The 14,490-nt window shown below is 42.5% G+C and overlaps 1 protein-coding gene and 1 long non-coding RNA gene across 3 annotated transcripts; both read right to left on the reverse strand.

The window, feature by feature from the left end:
- Window positions 1-7,158: 7,158 nt before the first annotated feature.
- Window positions 7,159-7,971, reverse strand: LOC130521860 (uncharacterized). The gene is made up of 2 exons (XR_008949472.1): window positions 7,575-7,971; window positions 7,159-7,300 (listed from the first exon to the last, which is right to left on the reverse strand). It is a non-coding gene; the product is annotated as an uncharacterized LOC130521860 (long non-coding RNA).
- A 199-nt stretch (window positions 7,972-8,170) lies between these two features.
- On the reverse strand, window positions 8,171-14,305 carry LOC130521910 (retinoblastoma-like protein 2). Of its 2 annotated transcripts, none has more exons than XM_057025781.1 (14): window positions 14,216-14,305; window positions 13,403-13,494; window positions 13,240-13,331; window positions 12,461-12,564; window positions 12,215-12,352; window positions 11,875-12,039; window positions 11,664-11,733; window positions 11,496-11,557; window positions 11,041-11,217; window positions 10,908-10,979; window positions 10,771-10,816; window positions 10,064-10,209; window positions 9,816-9,980; window positions 8,171-9,734 (listed from the first exon to the last, which is right to left on the reverse strand). In XM_057025781.1, the coding sequence occupies exons 1-14, from the start codon at window positions 14,288-14,290 to the stop codon at window positions 9,573-9,575; spliced, it is 1,566 nt and encodes a 521-aa protein (XP_056881761.1). In that variant the 5' UTR covers window positions 14,291-14,305; the 3' UTR covers window positions 8,171-9,572. The 2 variants fall into 2 exon arrangements, with proteins under 2 accessions (XP_056881761.1, XP_056881762.1); XM_057025782.1 differs by having other exon boundaries at window positions 13,403-13,489; window positions 14,216-14,278.
- Between the last annotated feature and the right edge of the window lie 185 nt (window positions 14,306-14,490).

Here is a 14,490-nt window from a genome sequence, read left to right on the forward strand (position 1 = left end):
TCCAGAGTGTAATTTGAGATTAAAAAGCAAATATTGGTTGATTTTCAACATCCTACAATTAATTGTATTCTTGATTAGATTTTCATATTAACAGCTAGTTTGTTGCTCTTCAAACATGATCTAAACTGTGGTGATACTATGTTATGAAGGGGTACAATTGACTCTTAATAGGGTAAAAATGTCAGACAAATATATAAAGAAGAGGAAGAATGCTGTTCGTGTCTTCTCCCAAAGTCTGGGAATGTCTCCCATAAATATTTGTACTGCTTCATCTGCTGCTCCAATTTTCCCACATATCTGGATGTCTTTACTCCTCCAGGAGCACCCAGTTCATCCAGGATAAAGGATGAAACCAGGACTGGAGCAGCAACGGTCCAAGTGTTGGTGCAGGTAGACTGGTGGAACTAAGCTTTTTTAATTACCCTTTTAATTGCCCCTTTAACACTCTGAATTAGCATTTTAATGATGGCTATGTAATTAGGGTGGGAGAGACTGTGAGAGCTGCCAGCTGCTAATAATGCCTCCCCAGCTCAAAGATCACAGCAACAGGAGACAATAGCCATTGCACCTGAGCACAACACATCCCAGCTCTCACCAGCAATCAAAAGATGCTACACACTCACACGCACACACACATGCAAGAGGGCTTTCAGGACTCGCAACAAAATCCAAGTGTGCCCTCATGTCTGTATCACCATTAAGCTGACCTTGAAAATCCATTAAAGAGTGAATTATTGTCCACAGACACCAGCGTTGTGCTGGCGTGTTTGGGAGCAAATGCTGGTTCTACAATAACCACACTCTGCTGGCACACTTTTACAACATGACAGAGGTGGAGGTTAAAGCATTTAAAAATCTTCTTGGTTAATCTTCACATAGACTGAGGGATGAAAGCAGTTTTAGTAAATGAATTTCTGAGTATTTAAAAGACTAATAAAGCTTTCGAATAACCATACAGATCCAGTTGGCCCATGTGCAGAATGAGCAGGTGAAAGCAGGCGACGCTGGTGCTGCTGGTGTTGTTCGCTCCACCACCAGCTTTGTTCTCAGACTAAATGTTCCTGTCTTGTTCCTCCCAATTTAGGATCCCCTGAAGTGTGTGTGACCAACACAGACGTGCACAGAGGTTGTCCAACGAGCTAACTTTCCTAGTGGGCGATGGGAACAACAGTTCTGAAGCGGTAGCCTCATTGGGGGTTGGGTTGGGGAGGGTCATCAGAGCTCCATGTTCCTGTGTTCTGGAGATGAACCAGAGAATGTTCTCTGCAGGGAGTTGAGCATGTATGGACACCTGGATGACTACGGAGCAGGGCCAGTTTTGGCCACAACTGTATCGTTTTCCTACTGGAACAAATTTGTAACATCTCCCTGAGCAGCTGCTCCCACTTGTTTAGAGTAGCTTCGAACCTCAGACTCCGAGATGGGGGAGCAGCACTTTAACAATGTGACTTAGAATCACCTGGATAATGGTGGCGTTTCACAACTCAGAATAACTCCAATCAGGCCAAAGCTAAAATGGGACAGAAAAACTGTCCTACCCGGTCCCTCAAATAATGATTCTGCAAACCACCACCAGGGGGGGCAGCCAGGACGCGTGTACCTTTCATCTTTCAGCTGTCGCAGGGGTCATTTTCTCTTCCAATTGTTTATTCAGATGTGAAGACAGATCAAACCTGATTGACTGCCTTTATTTCTGGCCAACCTGCACTTAGGTGATGCAGCAGCTGTCCTTCAGGCCCCACACGTGCTTCTGGTTAGCACCTGATTATTTAGCCAGGCCAGATAAGTATCAAAACAGGGAAACCGTGAAGAACTGTCTTTGTGCAGTATTGCTTCTGGGACAAACAGAGGGGGGCTGTCAGCAAGCTCGGAATGGCTGTTGGAATTATTTTTCCAAGAGATGAGGTCACATTCCTCATTTTCCAATTATGAAGAGAGGAAATCTCACTATTTACAGTCTGCACACAAACAAATAAACCTGTGAGAAGGCAAAACTCTGCGAGTTTCTTCAGGAAAAACTCAACAAAACAACATAAAATAAATTGTCTTCCAATGAGAGTTTTAACTCAAACAGCATTTTCCCCTAAGTTGTCCATGACTGAAGACAACCAACAGCAATGTAATAAAGTATGCTGTGTTGCTAATATAAAGTATGCTGTGTTGCTAATATAAAGTATGCTGTGTTGCTAATATAAAGTATGTTGTGTTGCTAATATAAAGTATGCTGTGTTGCTAATATAAAGTATGTTGTGTTGCTAATATAAAGTATGCTGTGTTGCTAATATAAAGTATGTTGTGTTGCTAATATAAAGTATGTTGTGTTGCTAATATAAAGTATGCTGTGTTGCTAATATAAAGTATGTTGTGTTGCTAATATAAAGTATGTTGTGCTGAGACCCTGATATTAGTGCACGCAGCCATGTTGCTTCTGAATCGTGTACAAAAGATTATTTCCTCTCAAATGTGGCCATAACTCTTTTTAATGTCTGCCATATTTGTACTGCAGAGACATATATAAATGATTACAACATGAAAGTTAATCACCCATTTTTGAAAGAAAGTCATTGTAAATCCTCAAGAGGTGAATGAAACAGTAGAGATAGTTGCACAGCACTATATGGAGGTCCACTCCTTGATAGGTAGTCGTCCCCCATTTCTTAATATTAATCAAAGGGCACAAAAAACACCTTAAAAGTAAATTTTAGATTCTATTCTTGTTTTTTTTTCAAGTCCATATTTGGCAGTTTAGCCCAACAGATCCCTTTTGGTAGTATTGTGGTGTGTGTGTGTGGTGTGTGTGTGTGGTGTGTGTGTGGTGTGTGTGTGTGTGTGTGGTGTGTGTGTGTGTGTGTTGTGTGTGTGTGTGTGTGTGTGTGTGTGCGTGTGTGTGTGTGTGCATCCCATTTGGCCTAACAGGAAAACCGTGTATTTAATAGAAAAACATATCTGCTCATTTTGTTATGTATTTTCCAGACAGCTGAAGGTTTTACAGCTGCTTCAGCCAAACTTACAGCTCCAGATGTCGACCATTCTAACTCGCAGACGCATTTCTGAGCTTTGCAGCGTGAATATAAATGTAGATGTCGACAGTTCTCCAGACAAAATATCCATCAAAACCGAATCAGACAGAATGTTGTAGGAAATGTGATGTGTTTAACATTCAGCTGAATGAGAAGCCGCTGTGGTCAAAAGATCATTTACACAACACACACACACACATACACACACACACACACACACACACACACACACACACACACACACAGATACTTTCCTGCCAGGATGTGAAATGGCGTCATTTGCACGTGTTTCTGGTTGATCACGTGACACAACTGCCGCGTCACTGCTGAACTCAGGTTTGTAAATGCGTCCATAAAGGGTTTTAGTTCATAACTGTTTATAAGACTGATCCTCGTGCTAAAATCTACTTTGTTATTGTCATTTTTATTGTGCATCATGGAAGATAAATGCAACGCTCCGCTTCAATGTGAACTCTTGCCCTTATTCCCAACACCCTCCTAATGAGCCGCTGCCACAAGTGCACCTCAGACTTTACTGAACTACATGACCCAGAATCCTTAGAGGGTTTAGATAAACAGCGTGCAGTGTGTTTGCTGAATGTCTTTTTTTTTTAAAGAGTTTGATTAAAAATATTCAAATGCGTGAGAGGATTAGAGAGGTGCTTCTCTTTATCTTCCCGTTCTCTAGGAGTTCTGTTTGTCCTGCTTATCTAATGATAACCACAGTAGTGTTCCTGAGTGCGTGCAGGAACCATCTCTTTCCTTATCAAATGTGGTATTTTACTGAGCCCACTCGTCCACCCTCACAATGGGAGGAGCCGATTGTGCTGAAGGTCACCCCGACACCGGAGCTGAATGACTGACATTTATCATTGGGTTTGCTGGTTTTCAGCAATGGCTTTCAAGCGTGACTCTGCATGTACACATGGGGGTGCACGTGGGCGCGAGCACACGGCGGATGGTCCACTCTGTAAACGTACACCCCGGAAGAGAGTTTAACTTTACATCAAAGCCTTTAACGAAGAAGCACGGTGAGTTTCCACACTCGCGGTTGGATCCAACGAGTGTATCGCCGTCCATTGAGGATTCCTATTTTCAGCATTTATATCAGCCGCTTTCTCTTCCTGTTATGAGAAGCTGATATTTCTTCTAACCTTATTGGAAAAGGACATGTCTCTTTGTGCTCCCATCCAGGATAATCAAGTCATCCTGGTCCACATGCCTCCCCGTATCTCTCCTCCAGCGCCCTGACCTTTATCTTCAGCTAAATCTTATTTGCCTTCAGGACTTTATGGGGTTTCCACTCGTTCATAATCTATTTGCAGTGTCCTACAGACTTTTCATTGCTATGACATTTGACAAAAAAACTTAATGGTAAGATATTTCAGTCCATGTATTCATTTGTGGTCGACTTTGAGTGAATCCGTTTGGAAGCGGCGGGTGGATGGATGTGAGCGGCTTTGCTCCAGGGACATTTTCTCTGTACTTCAAGGAGATTACTTTTTTGGATGCGTGCTCCATTAAGCAGCTCCTCGATTTGTTAAAAAAAAAATAAAATTCTAATACAAAAAAACAAAACTGTAGCTGCTGTTGTTTACTGTCAAATAATAGAAGATCAGGAAAAGATGAATGAGTCAGTAACGCTTCATTTTTCACTTCAGCTCATCCAAAAACTTTCAGAAGAATCACTGAAGGAAACACAAAAAACAAAGAAAGTGTTTAGATTGAATGAAAATTACATTCAGTGTGTGTATATGGTGCAAATGTTGCGTACCATAAAGCGTAAACATCATCAGTGCTGATAACCTCACGGCTAAAAGGACTAAATACGCATATTACATCAAATATTAAAATAAACAGGTAGATCCTGGTTCTGTGTGACCCAGAAAGAGTTTAATATTGCCTGGTCATGTATCAGTGTATCCTGGACTCAGCAGACATTTAATCAGGAGGTTGAATTCAACCTAAAATAAATCTAAACAGAGACGAGAGCACATCGGAGGGCTTTGTCATCCGGGGAGGTTAAAAACATGATTAAATGAGCCACATAAAAGCAGGTAGCAGTGATTTGTGTTTATTAAAACCTTTATGAGGAGCCTTTTCACACAGCACTCAGTAACAGCCCCCCCTCAGGATGGTGTTAGTCTTTCTGTTTCTTTTAAATGAATCCATTTTATTTGAATCAAACTGAATAAAAGAAAAGCCCTGAGTTGTGTAAAGACTGGGAGGTGCGTTTGTGCCGCGCGGCGTTGTGAATAGGACGCTCTGTGAAGCCTGTAGTGGTGCGTTGGGGGGGTGAAATCAGTGACATTCTTCAAGGCCAGTGTAAGATTAAAAACCGGGGCTGTCACGCCTCAGATCATATATTCACAGAAGATGAAGAACGCGTCTTTGAAGAGACGCCAGATCAGAGCTGTTTGTGGCGGCTCCATTACACAATCATATAAACGCTCCATTACTGAATGAGGACATTAATTACACAGGTTGGGGCTCTTTTAAAAAAAAAAAAAGTTGCTCTTCTCTGTTCATCTTCTCTTTGTTCAAGTTGAAATGTCAACGGTCTTTTTTCCTTATTTTCCACAGTCATGTTGGAGCGCTGGGCTTAAAGACCAGTGATAGAAAAGAATAACGGCCTCGGGCTCAACGTGCAACCAAGAGCATTTATGCAGAAATGAAAAATGTCAATAGTTCTTCCTTCCATAATATTGCCTATTCCACTGGCATATAACACTGGCCTGTGACTCGTGGCCATAAAGGCAGAGCACACACTACAGTAGACTGAATAATGATGAATCCAACTCCCATCTGGGTTTGCTTCACTTGCTGTGGCCTTGGGTCCTTTAATAGCCATGGTACAGTGGATGGTTTGCTATTCTGCATGTCCTTCAAATACAATTTTCCATAATGGTTTTGTCCCGCTAGATTTGACATACACACAGGCACACACACACACACACACACTAGAGCGGACAGTACACAAGCCCAGCTTGGTGCATTTGCACATTTGTTTGACGTTAATTGATCAAACACAGCTCAGATCACAGCAAAGAAGGGAAGGAGGCAGCAAAAAGCTGAGCTGCTGAAAAAAGTATTAATAAAATTATCAAGTGTCTCAGGTTGCTTTTAATTCAATTGTCTCTCTTCACATTGGCTGGCTGTGTCAATCAATGTGCCTCCCTTGTCTTTAAAGCAACAAAGAAGTTATCCATTTTGGCACATTAAAACATCAATGTCTCATTCCTGTTAAATGGCAGAGAAAAGATAATTGGCATGTGTGTGAGCATATTAATTAACTGATAATGAAACGATAAGGCTCCCTCTCTATCTGCAGATGTGAGGCCACTAATCAATCGGCAGCGGAATGGGGTAAAAATGTGCTTCTTTTATCCCACTACTGAAATTAAAAACCGATTTAGTAGCACATTTTCCAACAAAGTGCTTTTCATTTATCTTCTCTGGCACATTATTCAATCACAATTTCCATTTGTGTAATGGTAATATTTTCATGTAATTTCATACTGCATCTGAGATGGTTATTTTTGATATGGCTTTGTGAAATGGCTATTCCATTCCAGCTCCATTCACTGCCTGGTAATAAACTTACAACCTATATTTCAGATTAAATGTCTCCAGCAAATGGAGTCAGCCTTAGAGGCATCATGGAGACAGAGGAAAGATCACTTCTGCTCCCTGGTGGTAACAGTGGGTACTGCACCACGATACACACCCATACCGCCCCCTGGTGGCACAAACTGGACTATCTTTGCCACCTCAATTCTTGGCAGGTGTCTCATTTATTCGGCAGAAAGGTTCAAATGGACAGGAGGAAGAGTCCTCTGATGTAAAGAAGACAGTACCGAGCAGCAGAGCTGCTGCAATACAAACGGACTGTCTTATAAAGCTGCTGCTCTAGCCTGCAGCTAAATTGGAAGCATTTAAAACAGGATGCTGCAACTATCAGCCCTTACCAGAGGTGTGTAAGCACTTCAGTGAAGGAGGAGATGAGACGGTACATAAACCAAACAAAGGGAGAGAGAGAGAGCGCTGCAGGCAGCCCCACAAAGACATAAACCAGTGCTCCAATGCACAGCAGATAGGCCTTCATATGAGCTACACACACAGTGACCACAAGGGTATGTTTTATACGCGGTATATTTATTTTTAAAAAGCGTTTGGGTGTGTGTGTGTGTGTGTGTGTCAGAGGCCCCGAGGTTGACGGACAGTAGTGCAGAGTCGCCTCCTGCTGCTGACAGGCCCTCCTTCACCCCAGACGGGCCAATCTGTACACAGAGCGACACAGACACACAGAGCCCATCTCAGTCAGCACACAGTCCATTTGTCATGTCAGATCGCCTCAGCGAGACAACCAGTCAAGTTATAGAGGTGATTGTATCAAAGTGACCCCAATGCAATGGTCATAAATTGCCTGCTTTACGGTCAGGTGATATATCTCTGCTCCGGTGATGGAAGTGGAAACAGTGGGAGGCTGTTCAGCAGATGATTGGAAGACAAGGATGTGTAGTGAGAACATTTAGAAATAGATATTTTTCCTACCTTGCATAGAGAAAAGATGAAGGGGGCGAACGGAGCTCAGCTGGAACTCTCATTTTCCTCCTGCTCCAAGTCTTTGCCGTCAGCGTCCATGGTCTCCACCACCGTGGTCTCCTCGGTGGAAGTGGCCGTGGTCGGCCTCTCCTGCGGTTTCTCTGAGGGTTCCACCACCGTGGCGCCCCGGCTCGTGTTGCACCCCATGAGCTGATCAAATGGGAGTCGTCAGAGAGCTGTTGAGCTGAGTCCGCAGGCAGGAAGAGTGGGAAAGAGCTATTCACACCTTCAAACCCGCGCCAGTGTTGTGAGCTCAGGTGCTTCTGCTCTCCATGGCAACTTCCTGACTTCCTTCTGAGGCCGGTCTGATTTGTGTGCTGGTTTTATTTTACCATTGTTCGCTGACTCTTCTAGCATAATTATCTGCGCAGGTTGAGAATTAACCGCAAAGCACGACACAACCTGGTTACTGATAAACACCGAGGGAATTGTGTCAGCCGTGGTTACCAAGGTGGAACATTCACTTTAGAGATGTATTATTATTATTATTATCAGCAGTATAACATGCTCTTCAGTTTTAGTTCTAAAAAAAGGAAAAAAGTCGATAGGATTTCAACATTTTACTGGCATTTTGTTTTACAACACAGAATGAAAAATGATAAAATAACACATGACAAATGTTTGTTATTGGTGATTAATATAAAATGTACCAAAAAAGTGTAAGTAGTTCAAAAGCCCTGATGATGTTTCAAAATCACATTTTCCCTTCATTCCTAAATACTAAAACATAATGGCTCATTATGGTGACTCCTTCAGCGTCATCATAATGAAAGTACAGCTTTATCCTTATAAACCAGTATAAAATATTTCTGCCAGCAGTCGGCTGAGCTTTGCTGGTGTGAACAGGTCGACAGGCCTGACTGATGGACTGTCCAGGGTTCAGTCCAAAGGGTGTCACAGTGAAAAGCCACAGAGGAAATATTCATTATTCCTCTCGCTTCTGAATGGGTTTTGAGAAAGTTCCGGTAACTTAATTAATCCAATAATATGGTCAAATGTATTCATTGCGCACAGTTAAAAACAACCAGGGTGACCAAAGTGGCCATTACTAAAAACCAACAAGATAAGCTAAATATGATACAATAAAATAACAATACTTGAGATTTTAGTGCTGATTTAAAAACCTCAAGCCACTTGTTTGGTCCACTTTTGGAGACTCGCGGGACCTTTTGCTTTGGGCCTCATCTTGGGGAGATTGTAAATCACCTGATCAGCTAAACCTGGAGGATTTCATCAGGGCAGATCAACATCATAAACACAAACAGCCAGACTGGAAGGACAGGACGTGTAAAGTGCCAGTGAGAAAGTGAGCAGAGGCCTTTTGGACGAGCTGCAGGCGTCACTCGGGGGACAAAGTTAAGGTCACATATGAAGATGCTAGCCCAGCCTCAGTGCCCAGCCTTAGTGCAATACAGGCTTGGAAAACTCTTTCCAGCTCTGCTGGAGAGAGATGACTCCTGTTATATAACAGCCACAGCTGCTAAAAGAGTCCTTTTACAACAAATATCAAAACTGCATCAAGGTGCTTAATAAAGGCTGAAGAATTTAGCTCTAAAACAGCAGCATAATCCAGGTTGTTGGGATTAGATTAAATAGGTTATAGATTAAATTAAGAAATTTGAGGCCCATCTTGGTCAGCAGAGGCTGCTTTACAGTCTAGATTCAGCAGCATGACCCCCAGTTCTTTACGGGCATATGATTAAGATCATTTAAAGAAATCATCATTATTTTAGCAATACAATAATAAACATTAAGATATAAGCAATAAAAAAGCTGTTTTAAATACAGAGAGCAAAACCTAGAAGAGTAAATAGTGAGTTGGATGTGGGCAAGCTCCAACGAGTATCTTTGGTTTGAAAATACCTGAAGGAACAGAGTTAATCAAAGCTCCGGCATCACTCGACACCGCTGCCCGGAGCTCAGCAGCTTTGGCTTTTTAACGCACGCTCATTTCTGAGCTGCTGCCAAGCGGTCATTCTCAACATCTCTCAGCTGCTGCTGATGCAGAGACCTTCCTCCCCAGCGAGGTCTCCTCACTAAGGGCTCATCTTCATCCTCCTCTCTTGGCTGCGTGTAGCGTCTGAGCAGGTTATTGAGTTCCTTCAGACACTGTTGGAAATAGAAGGAGCATTTGAAAAAAAGCAAATTTAAACGCTGACCTAAATCATAACTTCAGCGGGGTTCACAGACCTCTCTGGAGCTTGAGTTGGTTGTGTACGAGAATATGGGAGAACCGGGAGATGGGGTGGCTCTGTTATATGGAGAAATGTATATGGAGTATTTGCTGGACAGCCTTTGCCTGTGAGAAGCTTTTTTCCTCTGTCGCGGGTACGGAGACGAAACAGGAGTTTCCATCTGAGAGCAACACACACACACATGAGAAAACCCATGAAACAGTCAAACTAGTTCCAGCCAGCATTCTGGACACATCTACTCACTCCGGCGATGGGTTTAAACTGCATGGCGAAGGGGCTCATCCTGGCTACGTAGACCTGGTTGTAAAAGCCAATGAGGTTGCCCCTCAACTCCTTTCCTGGGTGATGTGAAGATGGTGTGGTGGGGGTCAGACTGTGGTTTCCATGACCTGTAATCAGCAATGGGAAGAATTCAGCTGCTTTAGTACAGAATAAACTGTGATGACTGACATTACTGGGACGGTGCTGGTCATACAGTTTGAGTTAGAGTTTGAGTAAATTTAAAATAAGATCTAAAGTTATGGAGAGATGTTAACCCTAATTTCTTGAGAAGTGTACACACATCATTCCTTAATTGTTACTTGAGGTCACCAAATTTCCTTTTGGTCTGGAAGAAAACTGCCGAGCGGCGCTCTGAGGATCCGGCAGCCATTTTGGTTTTGTGAAAGAATTTTCTTTTTGCGGTTACACTGATTGCCCACAAGGTGGCAGTAAAAAAGATACTGAAAACATCCTTGTTGGCTGCAACTGTGGCAACAAAAGCATTAACCTAAGTCTGAAATCAATGATTATTATTGACTTGTTAAAGCTGCCAAGCATATAATAATAATAATAATAATAATAATATAATAATAATAATATAATAATAATAATATATGTAAATTTGCCCTGCACTCATGGTTCTAAAGTCTTAAGTGGGTTCATTTGCAGGTAGTGGCTGATTCTCTTACTTTGGTTTTCTCCATCTCCTCTGGAAATCAGCACATTTTTCCAGACCTGAGGACAGACAGCATTCCCACGTGCCAACTTTAGTCATAAACCGTGTAAAACTATGTAAAATACGCAAAGAGAATTGATTCAAACTTGCATTCATGTCGGCCGCCAGGCAAGAAGAGTAGCAACTTGTTATGTTCTTGAAAAGGATCTCCACAGAGCTGACCTGTAAAAGTCAAACATTTATTATATAAAGTGTTAAAAATGTAAAATCCAGTTTTACTCACCTTGGCTATGATGTAAATGGAACACAGCAGGAGCTGGTGCAGGTGGCGGTCCACCATCAGGTCAGTGCAGTGGACCAGCGAGTGCTCGAAACAGGTCCAGATCTTCCCCCTGAGCTCATCAGACAGCTGCAGTGCCCTGCAGAGCTCCCTCAGATGCTCCCCCATCAAGGTGTACACCTGAGGACAAGATGAGCAAGCAACATGCAGCAACTTGCATGCACACTGGTACCATCATCCCCCAACATCTTATTCGAACACTGGACCGGCTTTGGCATAAACACCTCCTCTGTTTGATATTAAAGCACCTTAAACCATTTGATCAGGTTATCCTATATCATGTTCCACCTTATATCTGCTGACACGACTCCTGGACAAGCAGGTGATCATCTGGAGCCACAGAGTAGAATAGCATTGCTATCGGAGAGGAAAATAGAGGATGGAAAAGCCACACAAACCTTGCGGGTGAACAGTTGGAGGGATGATGAGGGATTCCGTTGGATCGAATAACTATGATCGACTGGAAAAGACGGAAGAGACATGTTGGCTTGTGTCAGGGAGGGAGGAAGTGCACTAATGGACAGCATGTGTACATACTCTAACAACAATAATGCAGCTTATTGTACCTAATACCATGTTTACTTCAGGGTAAACATAATTTTGCTGTGGCTCCTCCAACAGTGTCGACGGCATCACCTGGACAGAACACCACGATTAGATTACTATTTGTTTGTACAGGAAATACTGTGTCTAAGAGGATCATTGTTCTATCAGCAAACACTAGCATGTCAAGCATGCTGTCACCAGTGCGGACCCTTATCTAGAACCACTACAGACCTGCTGGCAGGGGGGCAGACGGCCCTCGTTGGTCTGCAGTTCCTCCCACAGCGGTGAGTTACTGGTCCATGCCAAACTCTCCACAATCTGCCTTTCAAATTGGCAGAAGCATTTGAGCAGCTGGCTGGATGGTTTCACATCAGCGCGCAACACCGGCTCGATTACCTGCCAGAGACATTTAACAAGCTTTTTGGACGAGTCCATTCTCACTTTCTCAGAATTTATCCACTAGTGCCATTAAATGTTTGATGTGTGAACTAAAATCTTTCTTATAATCTAATCTAATCTAGATCTAACAAGCATGGATAATATGGGGGTGGGGGTGTGTGCAGAAACACACCTTCAAGAAGTGGTATGGAGGCAGATTGAGGATCTTAAGGAGCAGAGGAATGTCACATGGGAAGCTCCTTGAGACTATGGGGATCATCAGGGAAAAGGCCACCAGACAGCTATGAAAAAGTTTGCTTTCCAACAAGCCCTGTAGCACATGTACACACACACACACGGCAGTGTTTTCCTCAGTTCCCCACTGACACAAACATGCAGTAAATACAGGTGTCTTTCACTGGTTGTTAACTACTCTCACCAAGATGTTCCTGATACCCCGACTGTTCCTCTTATCTCTGAAAAGGTTCCCCAGAATCTGCCAGAACTGGGTCTTTGCTTCGGCGCAGCACTTCAAAGCCAACTCTGCCAACACAAGGATGAAATGTGACCGCTTTCAACCACAAATGAACATGTTATCATTCACATCTAAGCCATTAGGAAACTTTTCTTAATAACTGATTCTCTATAAATAATTATGCTAACAATTTCTGATTATTTTATGCATCTGTTATGGTATAAGAATGCAGTTTATACTGTATTGGTTATTGGTATCATTAAACATTGTATATCTTCTTTAGGGTCCAGTCTGTGGTGAAGTGGTGTGTGGTTAACCTCAGGTATGGGCTCATATTTAAAGAAGCTGGCAACGTGTATTATTTGATATTAAAAATGCTGCATAATTCTGACAAACTTGTTGCCTTGCATTATTTTCCGGTTGACGGCGATGTGGGAAGAAAATGATTCCAGGCAATCCGACAGGAGGGAGGAGAGAATTTGATTATAAAGAAGGGGAGCAAACTTGTCAACAGGCATCAGAAGATTATATTTTATAAAACAAACAATCTTTATTGTTTTAGTTGTTTTTTGCAAGAGCTGGATGAGTAGTCCTGTTGTTATGGACCGTCAGTCTTGTATATTTGATACCAGCCGCTTTTATAAAGACTAATGGACAATTATGGCCATTATGCAAAGTAATTAGGGTTTAATCGGTGCGACAGGTTGGCGTATCAGTCAGACTAGCGATCCGTAAAGCCGTACCAATTGTGTCCCTTTCAGCAGTGTCCCTGTAGTGTTGCAGAAACATGTCCAGCCTGGGTGTCAGTCTGTCTCCAAGGACCACAATTTGATTTCTGAAAAAGTTTGTCAGTGTGATTCAGCAACTTTACTTCTGATATTGTTCTTTTAATAAAAGGCAACCAACCTCAAAAAAGCCTCGAGGCGCTCACTCAATTTAATGTCCCGCCTCTCAGGGTGACCTGGAGCCTGACTCGCCATCGTTATCTTCACACTTTCCTAACCAAAAAAGATGACAGGAGAACATTTCTAAACTTTGGAGTTCAGTTCACTGTTTTCCTCCTGCAGTTGAAAGGCACCGTGTGTCGGTGTGTGTTTGCATGCTAACACATTAGCTTAGTCACAGCTGTGCACGTGATCTACTACAGCCAGTTACCGTATGACTAGTTTCCTGTAGGTGTGGCCCACAAAGGAGACACCAGAGCACATGTGGCCCGTGTGTGATTCATTTCATGCTAAATGAAAGTTATAAATCTGTGTTGTGGCTGGGGTGAGGAAGCACCAAACTGACAGGTCATGTTAGGGTGTGGTGCTCATTTAAAACTGAGATAAAATGCTCTTTACAGTGCTGATTATGAATGTTAGATGGTGTCATGAGATGGAAATATTGACACTTTACAAGGACAAAAACATGGCTTATTTAGAATAGTACACTTATGTAGGATTCATAAATGATTTGAAGTGCTTGCTGGATCTCATACACCATTATCCAGCTGCTTGTCTAAATATGTTTCACTCGATCTGATCGTCTAATGTGGTTGTTCTACTTCCTGCCTGAACAGCCTGTGTTTTAAATGTTAAAGCCTGAACTTAACTTTCACTTTACAACCATGTGGTAAATTTAGCCGACACTTTTAAAAAACACTTTACAGGATAGTCAAAAGTGGCTGGATCAGATTATTGACAGCACAGTGATGAGAGTGGGAGAAGATCCACTTACCACCCTGCCTACGGTCGTCTGATCACAGCTGAAAGCTTCGAGAAGTTTTCTTCGTCTTTTCCCGCGAAAAGTCATGTGATTATTCTGACGTTTACCTTTTCCCGCCTTTCACTGTACTTGACAGATATGGCGCCACCATGTGGGCAGATCTATGAACGTCATGTCAGTGTACAGTGAGCGGTCAACGCATTATTAAAATTAAACATTATTTTACCCTGAACAGCAGCGATTTATTAGAATTTAGGAGCGTTCATCAAGCTCACTTATATTCAATG

The sequence above is a fragment of the Takifugu flavidus genome, chromosome 2 (assembly GCF_003711565.1).
Source record: "Takifugu flavidus isolate HTHZ2018 chromosome 2, ASM371156v2, whole genome shotgun sequence".
NCBI lineage: Eukaryota > Metazoa > Chordata > Actinopteri > Tetraodontiformes > Tetraodontidae > Takifugu > Takifugu flavidus.